Raw genomic sequence first — 20,415 nt, 5'->3', positions numbered from 1 at the left:
AAACAAATTAGAGGTACTGCTGCAGTGCGACGAGGTAATTATGTGGCACTAAAACTGTTTATGAGAAGGTCAGCAACGAAGGGATTCCAGGGTTTTGTGTAATAAAACGAAATGGGAGAAAGATTCCTTGAAAATCTTTTTAATAAACAATATATTACAACGAAACACATCGATATTTTTATACACAAGTATTTACAGTAATTAGTTGACATTTTTATTGACTACGCTATCAAACAGTGAGAGGCACTGACCTTATAATTTTTATTTATTTCGTCGGATTTTTTACTAAATTCGTCGCTTAGGTCGTATACAATTTGCTACAATATGTGACAAGTCAGTGGCGTAGACTTACGCAAGTACACAGCACATTTACGTACAACGAAAAAATCTTACAAACAACTGAAATTTTGCACACTGCAAAAACAAGAAAAAATTACACAAAAAAGATAAGTATTTATATACATGTTTATTATTTCTGGCTACAATTGCATCAAAAATTTATTGTAAAATTTCTACATTCATTGTTTTTTTAAATAGTTTTTTTAATGGTAAAAAGTAAATTTTATATTCCCGAAAAAAAATTTTTAGCGTTGTGTTTCTGTAACAAATCTACAAAAGTTGTTTAATTTGCCTTCCAATTTATTCCTTGACAAATTATTAACGAAATTAAGTCAAATTTGAACAATCAGTTAACAAAAAATTAGATTTCCAGATTTTTCGTTGACTGTATACAATTTTTACTGTAACTTATTTCTCTTAAAGCAAAAAAATATGTCAAATTTCTATCTACAAAAATTTTCAAATTTTCTTCTTTTATTTTCTTCGTTTTTTAATTTTGCATTACTGAAACAAATCTACAAAAAATGTTTAATTGTCCTCCCAATTTATTTCTAGACAAATTATTAACAAAATTAAGTCAAATTTGAACAATCAGTTAACAAAAAAATTAGATTTCCAGATTTTTCTTTGACTGTACATAATTTTTACTGTAACTTATTTCTTTTAACGCAAAAAAATATGTTAAATTTCTATCTACAAAAATTTTCAAATTTTCGTCTTTTATTTTTTTCGTTTTTTATTTTTGCATTATTGGAACAAATCTACAAAAAATGTTTAATTTTCCTCCCAATTTATTTCTTGACAAATTATTAACAAAATTAAGTCAAATTTGAACAATCAGTTAACAAAAAAATTAGATTTCCAGATTTTTCTTTGACTGTACATAATTTTTACTGTAACTTATTTCTTTTAACGCAAAAAAATATGTTAAATTTCTATCTACAAAAATTTTCAAATTTTCGTCTTTTATTTTTTTCGTTTTTTATTTTTGCATTATTGGAACAAATCTACAAAAAATGTTTAATTTTCCTCCCAATTTATTTCTTGACAAATTATTAACAAAATTAAGTCAAATTTGAACAATCAGTTAACAAAAAAATTAGATTTCCAGATTTTTCTTTGACTGTACATAATTTTTACTGTAACTTATTTCTTTTAACGCAAAAAAATATGTTAAATTTCTATCTACAAAAATTTTCAAATTTTCGTCTTTTATTTTTTTCGTTTTTTATTTTTGCATTATTGGAACAAATCTACAAAAAATGTTTAATTTTCCTCCCAATTTATTTCTTGACAAATTATTAACAAAATTAAGTCAAATTTGAACAATCAGTTAACAAAAAAATTAGATTTCCAGATTTTTCTTTGGCTGTACACAAGTTTTACGACAACTTATTTCTCTTAAAGCAAAAAAATATGTTAAATTTCTATTTACAATAATTTTCAAATTTTCTTCTCTTATTTTCTTCGTTTTTTATTTTTAACATTACTGAAACAAATCTACAAAAAATGTTTAATTTTCCTCCCAATTTATTTCTTGACAAATTATTAACAAAATTAAGTCAAATTTGAACAATCAGTTAACAAAAAAATTAGATTTCCAGATTTTTCTTTGACTGTACACAAGTTTTACGACAACTTATTTCTCTTAAAGCAAAAAAAATGTTAAATTTCTATTTACAATAATTTTCAAATTTTCTTCTCTTATTTTCTTCGTTTTTTATTTTTAACATTACTGAAACAAATCTACAAAAAATGTTTAATTTTCCTCCCAATTTATTTCTTGACAAATTATTAACAAAATTAAGTCAAATTTGAACAATCAATTAACAAAAAAATTAGATTTCCAGATTTTTCTTTGACTGTATACAATTTTTACTGTAACTTATTTCTCTTAAAGCAAAAAAAAAATATGTTAAATTTCTATCTACAAAAATTTTCAAATTTTCTTCTTTTATTTTCTTCGTTTTTTAATTTTGCATTACTGAAACAAATCTACAAAAAATGTTTAATTGTCCTCCCAATTTATTTCTTGACAAATTATTAACAAAATTAATTCAAATGGAAATAACCAATTTACAAAAAAAAATAGATTAAAATTTTTTTTTATTATCTACAATTTTTACTGTAACGTATTCCTTCTAATGTAAAAAATAAAAAACATTAAAAACAGTACTTTAAACAAAAAAATTAAAATATTCTAATACACATCCCTTTCTTATAAGAAAAAAAAAATTAAAAATTATTTTGTAAAAAAAATTTTCATTTAAACACAAAAGGCTGTTTATCTAAATATTTGTGCCTTATTTTATAAAAGACAATTGCTGTTTATGTTTTTTAATAATTAGCAAAAAACACAACAAAAAAAATCACCTCAAAAAATAAAGCAATTTGTATAAAATTTTCAAAAACTTTTTCTTTAATTTTTTGGTTTATTTTTCCAATTTACCACACATATACCATTAAAAAAAATGACGTCATAAATGTCACTATAATGCCAAGATTTAAAAAAACAGAAAATCGACCTGTACGAGATTTTTTTTAATGACTCGTAACAAAAATATGAATTATTTATTTATTCAATATTATTTAATGAAACAGTAACATTTAATTTATTTAATGAAATTTAACGCATTTATTACATAATTTGTGTGTATTTTTAAGTTGAAAAGTTCTGTTGAGTGTGCAAAATTTTCGTGATTCGTTCAAAAAACAGCAAATAAACCCCCGAACACGTAATCCTTATCTAAATTCAGCAGCTTTGGACACTTAAACTAGTTGTAAAGTATAACGAAACAAGCGACACTAAACGCTGTGACTTATGCGCATAATCCATACTGAATATTTCATGGCAACTCTGTATAGTATGTAAAAGGGCGCTTCGTTATGTACAGCTGATATGGACTCGAGTGGACACGTTTATTACTCTACATTGCCGAAAAAACGTAATTATTGGCAGTGTGTTATTAAAACCGAAAATTCGCCGAGCGATCAATAATTTATTCAATTCGTTATTATGACACGCCATAATTCCGTTGCTTAAACAAAACGGTCCCCTTGTGGATATTTTTGGTTACATGTTGTACCCGAAATGTGGCTATCCTGTGTCGATAATAAACTGCTGTTCGTTTCACCTCGGAATGGATATTAAATTGTCCCTCTGAGTGTGTAGTGGATGAGGTGGCAAGTTTTCCAAACAGTAACAGAAAATTGCGACAAATACTAACTGTATAGTTTGTAACTATAACTCATTGCGGGTGGACTTAATCTAGTTCGCGGTTTCGATAGTCCTGGTTTAATTATATTGGGATTTAATTGGTTGCAATGGTAATTAACTAGATTCAATGCAGGCGTTTTTATATTAACAATCGGATATTGAGCTTTGTTTTGCTGGGGAAAGCTTTGTTTTCTTAATTAGGACAACAGCGATAGTTTAATGAGGACCACAATTCATTATGACTACACATTGTTTGGTTTTGAGGAGCAGAAAAACTTGCACCGTTTTGCTAACAAGACTACAAATTAAATTTTTTATGTAAATTACTGTGAAGTACGTATTAATTAAGAAGATTTTTTTTTGAAATTATTAAAATTAACCGAGTTAGGGTTCAAAAATCATAGAATAAAGTCACAACTGTCTTCTGGATAAAATTTGGAACTTTATTTTTTGCAATTTTTTGACCAAAAAAATTGAGAAAATTGCAGTTTTCCTGTCATGTTTATATCTTGTGATAGGATGGAATAAAGCTTTTAAATAAGTTTTTAGTACAAAAAATTTCTCAAAAAATCTGAAACTGTAATTTTTTTTTCTTAATTAATTGGAGTATTTTTTTTACTAATTTATTACAGTTTCGTGTCAAAAGTAAACTGAAAAGCAAATTAATTAATTAATAAATTAATTCAGACACAATACAAAAAAAAAAGGAAATGATTCTTAAAATACCATTTAGAAATCATCTAGAAAAGATATGAAAACTTTACTTCCTGACTTAATTTTTTGGATAATGTATTAGAAAGTGAAGGGGTCTTAATTATTTTTTTTTAATTTTCTCAATTACGGCAAAACTATTCGAAAAAATGGAACGTTTTTTATTCTTACCAATGCAAAATGATCCGGGGAATCGATTGGCATCGAGAAAATTACCAAATTCCAAATAGTTTTTTAGTTATGAATTTTTTAAAATTTCACCAATTTTTGCACTTATCAGCAATTTGCTCGAAAACTATAAGAGCTAGCAGAAAACGCTTTTTTAGATCAGAAAGAGCACATCAAAATCTATAAGATAGAATCGGTTTTTTTTGATTTTGAGACACTTTAAAAAATGACCAATTTTAAGGGGGGGGGGTGTTAACTTTTTTAAAAAAATTTTTATTTTCTCATTTACGGCTAAACTATTCTAAAAAGTGAACTATTTTGATCCATACCTATGCAAAATGATCCGGGGAATCGATTGGCATCGAGAAAGTTACCAAATTCCGAATAGCTTTTTAGTTATGAATTTTTTAAAATTTCACCAATTTTTGCATTTATCAGCAATTTGCTCGAAAACTGTAAGTCGGAGAACAATAATCTTTTTTGAAAAAAATAGATAATTTAAAGAGCTTTCCAACGATAATACACTTCATGGGGTTATCTCTGATAGTTCCGGAGCTATTGCTCGACAAATGTTCCGGGTACCCAAAATCGACAAAAATTGTGACGAAAATTGAAAAAATCAAATATCAAAAAATCGAATATATGGACTTTTTGTGGACTTTTAACAACTCTAGAGGAATGTAAAGGCATATAAAAGTCCATAAAAATATACTAGAACGAGTTTAAAAAAAAATTTTTTTTCACCTTCTTGAAGGTAAGTGTTATTACTCAGGAAATTTTAAGCAAAAAAATTCAAAATTTTAAATCTTGTGAAAAGCTGGTATAATACAGCCGCTGAATTCAATGGAACAAACCGCATTGCTCTACGACTTTTAGTTTTTGAGTTATGAATTTTTTTATTGAATAAAATTTTTCCCTATAGATATTGCCTATCTTAATTTTTAGCAAAAAACTTTAAAAGTTTAGATCTCATTAAAAATTGGTTTAATACAGAAAATGAGCCGCTGAATTCACTGAAACAAACTGTTTTGCTCTACGGCTTTTAGTTTTTGAGTTATGAATTTTTTTGTTCAATAAAATTGTCCACCATAAATAATGGCTAACCTAATATTAAGCAAAAAAATTTAAAAATTTTTATTCTTGTGAAAAATTGATAGGATATGTTAAATGAGCCGTAGAATTCAATGGAACAAACTGTTTTGCTCTGCGACTTTTGTATCTTTTGTAAATTTTTTTTTCATATTGTACCTCTCTGTGTTTATTAATAATTTTTTATTGTCTTTAAGATGCTTAGAGAAAAAATTAAGTCTCAGTTTCGATTTGCAGAAAAAAATATGCTTTTATCAGACTAACCCTGTATATGTTAAAATCTCTATTCATTGCAAAAAAATTAAATTTTGAATTCAAAAAACAAAGATAATAAGTAAAATCGTGTTTGAAGTGTTTGACAATTTTTATAAAAAAATATTTTTTCTTAAAAAAACACTTTATATTTTTGGATTCAACGACGCTTCTTAATAATTCACAGTAATTTACAGCAAAAGTTCCGAAAAAAGTGTTCTAATTTAAAACACTGCTTTCGCAGAAAAACAATTGAATAAATTATTGATAGCTCTCTATTCGTTGTCGCGCGGATGAATCTATTAGCACGTAATGATTTACCCTTGACCTGAAACCTAGTAAAAACTCTCTAAAATATCAGTTAACAATTTCAGCTAAAATTGCCGAAAACGGCAAATAACCACCATAAAAGAATCGATATTTGCGGCTTCATTTTCCAGCACATACTTGTTGAGTCTTTGGAAGCTTCTAAATTACCTCTGGTGACTTCCTCCTGACACCGTCCTATCGAATCAATATCAATATCACTCATAGGCCTGCCATTAACTTCCAACGGCGATATGCAATAATTCTTTGATATAAAGTCGAGTAAACTACCGTTTGCTAAAGGTCCCTCTAACAGGGCGTGGATGTGACAATCACAAGGAAAATGATTTGCTATCACAGTCAACTTATCGACACCGATATTGAGAGTTTCGGCGCGAGGGATTTCCAAAATGTGGTTGCCTTGGAGCTTCAAGTAGCCGATCCGCTGCTCTTGAGTTAAATTCAGTTCTTGAATGCCTAATTTTAAGGGGTGATCAGTGACTGAGCGGACACGCTGTATGTGCACTTTTTGCGGACAGAAAATAACCCAATAATTTTTAAATTAATTATTTTGAGTCTAGTATAAATCAAGCATTTATTAAAAAACTGGGTACTTTATGAATGATAGAATAATGTGCTTTTTTCAAAAAAAATGTAATTAAAAAATAATCAAAGAAAGTTTGTTGGCAAAAATAAAATTTGTAAAAAAAGTAAAAAAATGTCCAAACTATGTCTAATTTATGTTAATTCAACGATTATTTCAAATGATTTCAATTGTTTTTGAGGCAGAAATTTCACTTATTTTGGGAGATTTTCTCAAAAAGTCATGAAACAAGATGTGAATTACGTTATTTTAGCCAACTCTGATTGATTTTAGCAATTTTTTACGCTAGGAACTTTGAGACAAACCAAATATTCGTAGAATCTAGAAAGAAAAGAAAAAAAAGGTAACCTATAGAATAATATAAATAACATGCAAATAAAAAAGCAAAAAAAAAATACACCGTTCTCGATTGTTTTAAATTCGGACTATCTATGAAAATCTGACATTTATTTGACAGTACTGTGAGTTGTCATAAGAAATTTATTTTGGGTTATAATTGATGACAACCATGGACTGTTGTCAGTTTGCTTCGTTTTTTAAATAAATAATTAAATACGTTTTTATTGTTATTCTACTCATTATTATTAGGTAAAAAAGTCGGGTCTGTCTTTCTTGCATCCTTCAAAGCATCTTTTGATACACACTTTCTTATCAACAGAAATTATTTTCGACATTTTAAATTAATAAGCAGTAGAACTGACAACACAGTGAATTTTTGACAAAACAATGTCATAAAGACAGTACCTGACAGGACCTGAAGCCAACCTAACAAAAATATATCTACGCCTGCTGAGAATTTAAAACACTCGTGAACGGATAATACAATTAAACTCATTTATTACAAGAGATTTTTTCCAAACAAGCCGAAAGTTTAGCGTAATTCTGAGTAGCTTAGCTCATTCTTGAAGTAAAATATCTCCATAAATTTCCGTGAAAAAAGTTAAAAACCAGAGCCTTCTTGAAACAAGATAAAAAAATCACCAAACTAGAAGTAAATTATTTCACACATAAAGTGCACATATAACATGAGAAATAAGTTAAACAGTTCAAAATGATGTGTCACAATATTCTATAAAAAAAATTCTATAAGAATTTTTTTTGAATAAATAATAATAGAAAAAAAAATGAAATTCGTTCACAGCACACCATTTTGAACCCCCAATAATTTTTTTCTTGTAATATGTACTAACCGTCAATTTTATTGTTTAAAATATAGAAATTCTTAATGAACGTCAGGCCATCGAAGGCGTCCCTTTCAATAATTCCTAAGTCTGATTCTTGTATCGATAGAACACCGACGTTCGTAAGGCCTCTAAAAGTGCCTTCTTTGAGCGCCGGCAGGTCCATAAAGGCCAATTTTAAAAAGCCGACAGTGTCTAAACCGTTAAAAGCGTCCGGTTCTAAAATGCGCACTCCCGACGGAAAATTCAGCCTTTCAACATTGGTTAAACCGCAAAACGCGTTACTTTCAATCTTGATTATGGGGTTATTAGTCAGCACCAACAGCTTCAAGTTCGAAGTGCCGGCGAACGAATAGCCCTCCACTTTCTTGATTTTGTTGTGGCTCAAGTAGATCGAAGTGATGTTTTGCAAGCCGGCGAACGCGAACTGCGCCACTGTGGCGAGAGGAGTTTGCTAGAACAAAAAAATAATAATTTTTAGGAAACGATTAACTGTTTAAAGCTAAAAATAAAAGAGATTATTCATCGCCCACTTACAAATATTTTAAGATTGACCGCAAACTTTTATGTACTGCTAATGAAATTGAAATAATCTGACATTTTCATTAATAATTATTAATAATCTGTCAAATTTATTGATAATTTGTCATAATAATATTAATAATTTGTCAAATTTGCCCATAATCTGTAATATTTATCAATAAACTGTCAAATTTAGCGATGATCTGTCATTTTCTTTAATAATCTGTCACATTTACTATTTTAATTTTAACCCAAATTTTCAAAATAAAAAATTAATTAAATTGGCAACTTTGAGTGCTAACATTACATTTTACCAAATTGTTTTTTAAATAACGTTGATCAAAGTGTAAAATAGTCATTATAATCGGTCACACCTGTTAAAAATCTGCTATAATAATCAATTAATCAGTCATAATTACTATAATCTGTCAAACTTACTAATAATTTGTCAGATTTGTCAATATTGAGTCGGATTTACTGATAAAAATCTGTTACTATAATCTGCCATATTTATTACTAATCCGACAAATTTACTGGAAACCTGTCATACTTACTAATAATCTCTGTCATTTTAGTAAATTCAGTCAGATTTATAAATAATAGTCTGACATATTTATTAATAATCTGATAATCTGTCAGACAAAATGTCTTATTTATAGTAATCTGTCATATTTAACTAACGATCTCTCATTATGAACTGACATATTTATTAATAATCTCATATTTTCATTAATAATCTGTCAAATTAACTGTTAAACTATGACAGCTATTCACGATTTCTCATTAAAATCTGCCATATTTATTAATAATCTGTTCAATTTACTAAAAATCTGCCATGTTTACCAATAGTCTGTCATACCATCAGTCAATATTCTATCAGATTTACTAATAATCTGTTGCACCTGTTAATAATCTGTCAAATTTTCTGAAATTCTGTCGTATTTACCAATGATCTGTCATACCAGTCAATATTCTGTCATATTTACTAATAATTTGTCACACTTGACAACTAATAAGTCTGTGATATTTTCATTAATGGTCTGTCAAATTTACTGAAAATCTGTCATATTTACCAATGATCTGTCATACTAATCAATATTCTGTCAGATTTACTAATAATTTTTTGCACCTGTCAATAATCTGTCATATTTATTAAAAATTTGTCGTATGAACTAATAATCTGTCATACTTGTCAATGGTCTGTCATTACTTGTAAAATGTGCTTAGGATCGGTTTACAGAAAAACACTTAAAATTTAATTCCGAATGAAATAATTTGATATTAATGTACCATTTAAAATGCCTTGACGAATGTCAAGTTAATCGGGATTTAAAATTGTAGCAATTAATTTTTTTTTGTAAAGGTGCCCGTGACCTTTAAAGTCTTAAAAAGATAAAGATAACACCACTTTTGACTAGATTTTGTGGTTTTTGGCTTGACTTTGACAATTTTTGCTCAAAAATCGAATAAAAAATGCAACTTTTAGTAAAATATTTCGAAAAAAAAGCCTTCAAATGGGTTCTCTCAGAGGTAGAAATAAATATTTTTGATCAAACCCGATAAGATTTTGCTTCTTTTTGACAAAATTTTGTAAAATAATTGCATTTTTGGCTATCCAAAAAAAGGTTCTAACGTCTTTGTTTAGCAAAATTTTGGAAAATTTTAAAGGTTCGAAGACAAAAAAATACACCATTTTTCGACAAAATTTTATTGTTGAAATATGCTGTACTACATTGTATGTACCACAAGTGGAAAAAAAACACTATTTCGACTCTTGTTAATTTACTTTGATTTTTTCGAAAATAAGTGAACCCCCACCTGTATCGACAATTCTCTAAGTCGCGGAAGACCCCTGAAGGCGAACGGTTTGATGATTGATATGTTGTTGCCGTCTAAAGACAGCTTCCGCAGAAATCTCAATCCTGCAAAGGCATCGCTTTTAATGACAGGAAAGTGGTTCCTCGTTAGTGAAAGGTGCTCCACTGTGGAGGGTAGCAGTTTAACTGGAATCTCTCGTAATCCGCCCGAATTACACAGAACCTGAAACAAAAAATCAAATTAAGAGGGTCCGGGTCAGAAGTCAATTGGGGTTTCTCTCTCCTATCAGAGGCGTTGTTTTTCGGATGCTGCTAACGATGTGTGGAAAAATATTTTTAGGTTTATTCGCGTCGACATTATTCCATTAAATATTTATGACGGGTTGCGTGTCAAATATAATGAGAATGGATGCTTTGCCATGTATTTTGCGGATTAAACCCCGTCTATGCAAGTTTAACAGCCGCCCCGCCGCCACTGAACACACGTTCATCAATAAGTCAACAAAGCGGAGGCGATTGAAAATTTACGGTTTTACATCAGCACAAAAATACATATGCAAAACTGAAATCAGACTCAAGCGATGTGCTAAACTTTTAAACGCGCACCAGAAACATGCATTTTTACTCCGAAATACAGAAAATTCCAACTCACATCCAACAAACAAATACGAACAAAAAATAAAAAATTTGACTTTATAATTACGAACTTATAGATATTTAATAATGAAAGCGGTAAATAATCGCAATTGTTCTTTTATTCTGGTGATAAAATATGAAATTAACAATAAACTAAAATTATATCCACAAACGGGCCGCCAGGAGCCACAATAATTAACCAACTGTTTCGAGTTATTCTTTATACATGAGAAACATGTTATTCGAGCATTGAAATATATACAATCAAAATCGACCATTTTGTGTTGAATTAAGTTGATTTCAAAATGGCTGAACTTCCGAAACTCAGAGAAATTGGCACCAAATTCTCAAAATTTTTAATAGTAAGTACTTTTAATTAAATTTTTGAATTTTTTTGTTCATCGAAAAACATGTCTAAAAAAATCTCCAAACTAAGCTGAAATTACTAATCATTCCCATTCAATACAAATGCTAACATTTTACAAATTGTTTTTAAATAACGTTGATAAAAATGTAAAATAGTCATTATAATCTGTCACATCTGTCAAAAATCAGTTATAATAATCAATTAATCAGTCATAATTACTTATAATCTGTCATACTTACTAATAATTTGTCAGATTTGTCATTATAAAATCTGTCATTATAATCTGCCATATTTATTACTAATCTGATAATCCGTCAGATAAACTATCATGTTTATTAGTAATCTGTCATATTTAACTAACGATCTCTCATTATGAACTGGCATATTTATTAATAATCTGATATTTTCATTAATAATCTATCAAATTAACTGTTAAACTATCAAAGGTATTAACGATTTCTCATTAAAATCTGCCATATTTATTAATAATCTGTCCAATTTACTAAAAATCTGCCATATTTACCAATAATCTGTCATACCATCAGTCAATATTCTATCAAATTTACTAACAATCTGTTGCACCTGTTAATAATCTGTCAAATTTACTGAAATTCTGTCGTATTTACCAATGATCTGTCATACCAGTCAATATTCTGTCATATATACTAATAATTTGTCACACTGGGCAACTAATAAGTCTCTGATATTTTCATTAATAGTCTGTCAAATTTACTGAAAATCTGCCATATTTACCAATAATCTGTCATACCATCAGTCAATATTCTATCAGATTTACTAATAATCTGTTGCACCTGTTAGTAATCTGTCAAATTTACTGAAATTCTGTCGTATTTACCAATGATCTATCATATTTACTAATAATTTGTCACACTTGACAACTAATAAGTCTGTAATATTTTCATTAATGGTCTGTCAAATTTACATGAGAAACATGTAATTTGAGCTTTGAAATTTTATATACAATCAAAATCAACCATTTTGTGTTCAATTAAGTTGTTTTCAAAATGGCTGAACTTCCGAAATTCAGAGAAATTGGCACCAAATTCTCAAAATTCTCAAAATTTTAATAGTAAGTACTTTTAATTGAATTTTTGAATTCGTCTTTTGAAACTGAGTAAAATGTATTTATTTACTTGTTAAATAAATGTAATAATACGTAAAAAAATTAAAATTGTGTTTTTTCACCTTATTAGAAAACTACGATAAGCTATAAATGAGAAACAAATTTTCGAAGTTTGTGTTTATATCGCAATGGCACACATTCGGCCAAAATTGTTTCGCGATTCACTGAGAAATGAAGTTTGCTAAACAAGTTTAAAATGAAGTTCTGGAACATATTTTCCCAATAGCTCTCTTTGTGTTGATATTACGAAACAAACACTGAATTTCCACACAGTTTTCCAATGCATAGCAGCGATTTTTTTGACAACTAATTGATCAAAAATGCTTACCTGTGTCTGAGAAAGACAGATACATTCAGGAGGACAAGATGGCGGCAGTATCATGTTAAGTGCAGCAAAATGGATGAACGCAAGGGCCAAAACAAAACTAGTCACCGAGTTTCGGGCCACTAGCATCTGAAACAAACGATAATTTCTTAAAGCCAAAAAAATTTAATAACTTAAGAAAATAAATAACTTAGTTTTAAATATTAGTTGAGTGATTAAACAACAAATTGGGTCGCTTGCAAGCTGCAATTAAAAATTAAAGTACAAGCCTTGTAAGTTAATCAAATTAGCTCGAATTAAATAAAGTGGTTTTTCGGTAATCTTAATGGTTGGCGTGAATGTGTTTTAACAGTGTTCCTCGCCTCCCTTGAACCATAGTCGTAATTATCACCCGGAATAAATCACGGTAGAAGTCAAGTATGAGAAACTTACAACTAAACTATCCTGAAACCACACACACACAATTAACTCGAGTCAGTTAAGCGAATTTTTCCTAATCGATTGTAATTTACAAGTGAAACAAATTTTCAGCAGTAATAAAAAACGAGCGAGCGCAAAAAGTGGCTGCCCTCGAGCCCTTAGTTCGTTCTTTTCGGCACTTTCTCAACCATTGTTTCCGGTACATTTGACGTGTTTCCGAGCCATATTCTTGTCCCAAGCCCCTTATCACTTCCTCTTCGATTATCACGATGCTTCTATTTTATCTCATCTTGACGTCGAACGCACTCAACATCGCGACTGAAGGATGACTTTATATTTGCGAAAAAAGTGACTCAAGGATTCAATATTTACGGTGGAGATTATGTCCAAAAAAATAAACTTTTAAAACTTTTCTGAAAAATTACGTTGGGTACCAACCAATAATTTTGTTGTTTTGGGCCCTTAAATGTAACTTGAAAAATCTTGAGTGTTTAAAAATATTTTCGAAATAAAACTGACCGGTTAAAAAATATTAAAAAAAATCATAGACAGATGTTTTCATTAGAAAAAAAAACATTAAACAATTGTGTGTATTATCCGTGTTTTAAATTCTCAGCAGGCGTAGATATATTTTTGTTAGGTTGGCCTCAGGTCCTGTCAGGTACTGTCTTTATGACATTGTCTTGTCAAAAATTCGCTGTGTTGTCAGTTTTACTGCTTATTAATTTAAAATGTCGAAAATAATTTCTGTTGATAAGAAAGTGTGCATCAAAAGATGCTTTGAAGGATGCAAGAAAGACAGACCCGACGTTTTTAACTAATGATAATGAGTAGAATAACAATAAAAACGTATTCAATTATTTATTTAAAAAACGAAGCAAACTGACAACAGTCCTTGGTTGTCATCAATTATAACCCAAAAATAAATTTCTTATGACAACTCACAGTACTGTCAAATAAAATGTCAGATTTTCATAGATAGTCCGAATTTAAAACAATCGAGAACGGTGTATTTTCTTTTTTTTTGCTTTTTTATTTGCATGTTATTTATATTATTCTTTAGGTTACCTTTTTTTTCTTTTCTTTCTAGATTCTACGAATATTTGGTTTGTCTCAAAGTTCCTAGCGTAAAAAATTGCTCAAATCAATCAGAATTGGCTGAAATAACGTAATTCACATCTTGTTTCATGACTTTTTGAGAAAACTTTCCAAAATAAGTGAAATTTCTGCCTCAAAAACAATTGAAATCACTTGAAATAATGGTTGAATTAACATAAATTAGACATAGTTTGGAAATTTCTTTACTTTTTTTTCACAAGTTATGGCAAAAAAATGTCAGATTTTCATAGATAGTCCAAATTTAAAACAATCGTGTACGGTGTATACGTTTAAACAATAATTCCATGTCTATTTTGAAGATGAATAAAATAAGAACAACTCCCAAACATAAAACCAACTTTTTATAAACACAAACACGTAGTTTGCGTAATTGTTTTGTCTTGCAGACGCCATCTGGTCATTAAAGTTAACTAAGAAAATGTTAGTTAAAGTGAGACTGCAAATATTGCTCTACTTTTTGGTCAAATCAGTGATAAACTAATCAAAAAAATTGTGTCGAAAGTGTGATTTCCTCCTCGTTGATGTTTAGTTAATTGCAAACGTCGTGTCGGGCTTGAGACTATCCTCGAAGGAATCCCGATCCCTTATATTAGTTAACTTTAGTCCATGTGCACTAATGTATGTTCCAAATTTATTCTAATTATTAAACTTGAAGCGCTTTGCTCTCTCCCTTCGCGTATAACTTTTGATGGCCCAATTAAACGTCACAACTTCCAATATTTACAAAAATATCGATTTTCAAACGGCATTTCGACATAAAACGCGTTAGCTTGGCAGCTTGCTAGACCGATCTGGGTTTACAAACTAATTACATTTCCATAATTCGGTTAATATGCAAATGTTGCCATGCTTTTGCCTTTTAAATATGTTTATAGTCTCTGCCGTGAATTCGAAAACACCACCAAAAAATATTTTTTTAACTGGATCTCTGAATCAGAAAAAGTGTGACAGAAAACGTAAAATTTTCTTTGCGTCTGCGAATTTGTGCAAGACGTTTCGCGTCCCCCACGCAATTTCCCGTAAAATCCAAACCGAGATTTAATGAAACGAGAAAACTTGAAGCTTACGGTAACCAATTTTAACTAGTTTAATTACAGAGTCCGGTTTCAGCAAACTAAGCGTTTAATTAAAAATGTCTGTTACACACTGACATGTCTTGTTTGCAATGTTTCCCTTTTGTTTTACTGTCACACAAAGATTATCTCGTTGTATAATCGCGATGGTTTGGGTTTTTTATAGGGATCTTAAGTTGTGCCAATTTATTCCTAAGAGGAGGACGTGCTTATGGTCAAATGGGTTCCAAGTTTTATTTTTGTTTTATGTCAGGAGTTTGTTTCCTGACTCCCAATGGACACGACGAGGAAAAAGCTTTCGATACCGAGGCGAAAAATCCATTAAACAATTTTTTAACAAGCACTCTCACTTTGCTCGCTCGTGCTCCCAACAATAATATTCCTTAAAACAGATAAAAAAAAATTTCACCTTTTTGAAGGTCTCAGGAAATTTTAAGGAAAAAATTTTAAATTTTTAATTCTTGTGAAAAATTGATATAATATGTAAAATGAGCCGCTGAATTCAATGGAACAAACCGCATTGCTCTACGACTTTTAGTTTTTTTTTATGAATTTTTTTAGTGAAAAACTTTGATCGCCTCTGTAGCCGGAACCGTTGCCCGGAGCGGCTCCGGGTTTAATCGAAAAAATAGAGAAAATTAAGCGCTATTAGATGGTTTTTTGTTCGTTGCTCTAAATCTTACAGTTTCCGAGAAAAACGCAAAAAAAGGTTTCCATTTTCGCTTTTTTTCAATTTTCAACCGCCAATTACGGCCAAACTATTAGAGTTATCGAAAAACGGAAAAATCGAGGACAACCGGAATAAAAAACTCTACAAAATGGCATAGGACTCAAGGCAATATCTCGCAAAAAAATTTTCAATTTTCAAACGCCGATTACGGCCAAACTAAAAGAGCTAGGAGAAAACGCTTTTTTAGATCGGAAAGAGCACATCAAAATCTATAAGATAGAATCGGTTTTATTTGATTTTGAGACACTTTAAAAATTGACCGATTTTAAGGGGGGGGGGTGTTAACTTTTTTTTAATTTTTTTTATTTTCTCATTTACGGCTAAACTATTCTAAAAAGTGGAACTATTTTGATCCATACCTATGCAAAATGATCCGGGGAATCGATTGGCATCGAGAAAATTACCAAATTCCGAATAGTTTTTTAGTTATGAATTTTTAAAAATTTCACCAATTTTTGCATTTATCAGCAATTTGCTCGAAAACTATAAGTCGGAGAACAATAATCTTTTTTGAAAAAAATAGATAATCTAAAGAGCTTTCCAACGATAATACACTTCATGGGGTTATCTCTGATAGTTCCGGAGCTATTGCTCGACAAATGTTCCGGGTACCCAAAATCGACAAAAACTGCGACGAAAATTGAAAAAATCAAATATCAAAAAATCGAATATATGGACTTTTTGTGGACTTTTAACAACTCTAGAGGGATGTAAAGGCATATAAAAGTCCATAAAAGTACTCTAGAACGAGTTTAAGAAAAAATAAATTTTTCACCTTCTTGAAGGTAAGTAAGTGTTAGTATTGCTCAGGAAATTTTAAGCAAAAAATTTTAAATTTTTTATTCTTGTGAAAAATTGACATAATATGTAAAATGAGCCGCTGAATTCAATGGAACAAACCGCAGTGCTCTATGACTTTTAGTTTTTTTTTTATGAATTTTTTTAGTGAAAAACTTTGATCGCCTCTGTAGCCGGAACCGTTGCCCGGAGCGGCTCCGGGTTTAATCGAAAAAATAGAGAAAATTAAGCGCTATCAAATGATTTTTTGTTCGTTGCTCTAAGTCTTACAGTTTCCGAGAAAAACGCAAAAAAAGGTTTCCATTTTCGCTTTTTTTCAATTTTCAACCGCCAATTACGGCCAAACTATTAGAGTTATCGAAAAACGGAAAAATCGAGGACAACCGGAATAAAAAACTCTACAAAATGGCATAGGACTCAAGGCGATATCTCGCAAAAAATTTTTCAATTTTCAAACGCCGATTACGGCCAAACTAAAAGAGCTAGAAGAAAACTCTTTTTTAGATCGGAAAGAGCACATCAAAATCTATAAGATAGAATCGGTTTTATTTAATTTTGAGACACTTTAAAAAATGACCAATTTTAAGGGGGGGGTGTTAACTTTTTTTTAATTTTTTTTATTTTTTCATTTACGGCTAAACTATTCTAAAAAGTGAAACTATTTTGATCCATACCTATGCAAAATGATCCGGGGAATCGATTGGCATCGAGAAAATTACGAAATTCCGAATAGTTTTTTAGTTATGAATTTTTTAAAATTTCACCAATTTTTGCATTTATCAGCAATTTGCTCGAGAACTATAAGTCGGAGAACAATAATCTTTTTTGAAAAAAATAGATAATTTAAAGAGCTTTCCAACGATAATACACTTCATGGGGTTATCTCTGATAGTTCCGGAGCTATTGCTCGACAAATGTTCCGGGTACCCAAAATTGACAAAAATCGCGACGAAAATTGAAAAAATCAAATATCAAAAAATCGAATATATGGACTTTTTGTGGACTTTTAACAGCTCTAGAGGGATGTAAAGGCATATAAAAGTCCATAAAAGTATTCTAGATCGAGTTTAAAAAAAAAAAAATTTTTCACCTTCTTGAAGGTAAGTAAGTGTAGTATTGCTCAGGAAATTTTAAGCAAAAAATTTTAAATTGTGAAAAATTGATATAACATGTAAAATGAGCCGTAGAATTCAATGGAATAAACCGCAATGCTCTACGACTTTTAGTTTTCTTTATGAATTTTTTAGTGAAAAACAATTTTAAACAATTTTTTAACAAATTAAAGCACTCTCACTTCGCTCGCTCGTGCTCCCAACAATAATATTCCTTAAAACAGAGCAACGTGTGCCCAAATTTGTTCTCGTTTCGGATTAATGTAATTATCCGTTGTGTTTGGAGCTCGCTTTAGGCAACCGAAATAAATAATTTTCCTCATTAAAAATTTACATTGGGGTGTTTTTCTCGTAAATATTTCATGGTTAATTGCTAAACAACATCAAGAGTAACCGAAAAAATAGGGTTTCTTTTACAATATAAAGAAAGCGAATTTCCCAAAGCTGCTTCCTGTTTTTCTCTCTTGAGGTATTGTTCCGAAAGGAATTAAAGACGAGGGTTAATTTTATGTAAATTATCTCAGTTTTGATCTTAATTATGACGGCAAAATAAAAATTTGCTCACTCTCTTATTAAAACGGACTAATCCTTCGGGGCTTACTCTCACGCTATAAACGATTTTAATTAAAATACATACGAAAAGAACAGCGAATTAAATAATCAACTGCAATAACGGAAAATTGTAGATAAATAATAAAGCCTTAGAAATAATATTTTATTTGATTTATCAAAAGCCAGTATATTTTAGAATCTACTGAATGAAACTAAAAAGTTTTGAATGATGGAAGTGTTGAAATTAACTTGTCGTTCTTAAGGAACAGTAAAGCGCGTGAAAACTAGGGGGAAAACAGACAGTAACTGAATAAGGACGTTGAGAGAAACACAACTAGTCTGGGGATCATGTGGTCCAACAATTTCCGCCTGCTTAAAAGGAAACAACGGTAAGAGATTAGAGGTAGGATAGTTTTATTTTCCCAGGAAAAGACAGCCTAATAAATGAGGTAAAGAACATTTGCAACAGTTTCTGTTCACCAAATGAAAACGCACTTTGAATAAAATAATCAATAATAACCAAAATTTGTTAATTAAAAATTTAACACCATTACTTGTTTTGTGTTTTTGTTCTAAGACGAAAAATTGCGTAAAACACACGTTTCCGACTTATTATCTCTCGTGCAATAAAGATACCGTGAGCATTGTTCTGGTACACAGAAAGTCAAATATTTCAAATGAGGAAATTCCAAATGTTTATACACTACCACAACAGAGCAACATTCATGAGATTACAGTACATTCAAATACAAGTGCAATACAGCGGTTTCATCAAAAATGACCAGCTTTCGAGACTTAATCGAACTGAAGAAAGAAACACTTTGTATTTTTTTTGTAGGAGAAGTTATGAGCATTTGCACTAATCCTCATTAAGTCTGAACGCCCTAATGAGAATTGTGCTGAAAGCCTCGTCATCGATTTAACCCCGAACCTTTGTGCAGCCAAATACAGAATATTACATCAAATATTTACGGAGGAAGGAGTTGTGTGTAGGACGACATGACTCTATAATAATAATAATAATAATAAGACAGTCTGCCATGTGTGTGTGTGTTTGCATTCAGAAAGGGTGATTGCGGTCGGACGCTTGAGGGTGAGGTTTTAGACATAATGATGTACGCATACCCAACGGTAACCGACCACTGGACAGGATAAACGATTGCCTTGGATGGGGGGCTATCAGTTTGCCAACCTCTGCTGTTATCCCGCCACTTAGGCTGGGGCCCAAATGCTCAACATAAACACGTTTCTTGATTAATTAATGTCAGATGGAACGCTACACGGAAAAATTTACAAACCGGCACGTAATTAGAGGGAGCTGATCGACGAAAAGCTCAATTCCAGGCCGATGTATTTGCTGGCAAATTAAAACTAAATAAATTTTATTTATTATTAGAGCAAAACTATTCAAAAAAGTGAAACTATTTTGATCCATACCTATGCAAAATGATCCGGGGAATCGATTGGCATCGAGAAAATTACGAAATTCCGAATAGTTTTTTAGTTATGAATTTTTTAAAATTTCACCAATTTTTGCATTTATCAGCAATTTGCTCGAGAACTATAAGTCGGAGAACAATAATCTTTTTTGAAAAAAATAGATAATTTAAAGAGCTTTCCAACGATAATACACTTCATGGGGTTATCTCTGATAGTTCCGGAGCTATTGCTCGACAAATGTTCCGGGTACCCAAAATTGACAAAAATCGCGACGAAAATTGAAAAAATCAAATATCAAAAAATCGAATATATGGACTTTTTGTGGACTTTTAACAGCTCTAGAGGGATGTAAAGGCATATAAAAGTCCATAAAAGTATTCTAGATCGAGTTTAAAAAAAAAATTTTTTTTCACCTTCTTGAAGGTAAGTAAGTGTAGTATTGCTCAGGAAATTTTAAGCAAAAAATTTTAAATTTTTTATTCTTGTGAAAAAT

General features: G+C 30.2%; 1 protein-coding gene across 7 annotated transcripts in view; it reads right to left on the bottom strand.

Moving 5' to 3' along the window:
* Positions 1-123: 123 nt before the first annotated feature.
* LOC662869 (uncharacterized protein) overlaps positions 124-20,415 on the bottom strand; it is a 94,425-nt gene continuing 74,133 nt past the window's right edge. For 6 of the 7 annotated variants that reach the window (XM_015979583.2, XM_064358927.1, XM_064358929.1 and 3 more), the window contains 4 exons: positions 12,682-12,807; positions 10,208-10,429; positions 7,877-8,321; positions 124-6,559 (listed from right to left, as the gene is read on the bottom strand). In XM_015979583.2, the coding sequence (XP_015835069.1) occupies positions 6,147-6,559; positions 7,877-8,321; positions 10,208-10,429; positions 12,682-12,807 (1,206 nt within the window). In that variant the 3' untranslated portion in view covers positions 124-6,146. Of the gene's footprint in view, positions 6,560-7,876; positions 8,322-10,207; positions 10,430-12,681; positions 12,808-13,110; positions 13,411-20,415 lie in introns of those variants that run through there. The other variant, XM_008193501.3, reaches the window with a different exon arrangement.

Source organism: Tribolium castaneum, chromosome 9 (genome assembly GCF_031307605.1).
Source record: "Tribolium castaneum strain GA2 chromosome 9, icTriCast1.1, whole genome shotgun sequence".
Taxonomy (NCBI): Eukaryota; Metazoa; Arthropoda; class Insecta; order Coleoptera; family Tenebrionidae; genus Tribolium; species Tribolium castaneum.
This window is presented reverse-complemented; position numbering and strand designations above follow the sequence as displayed.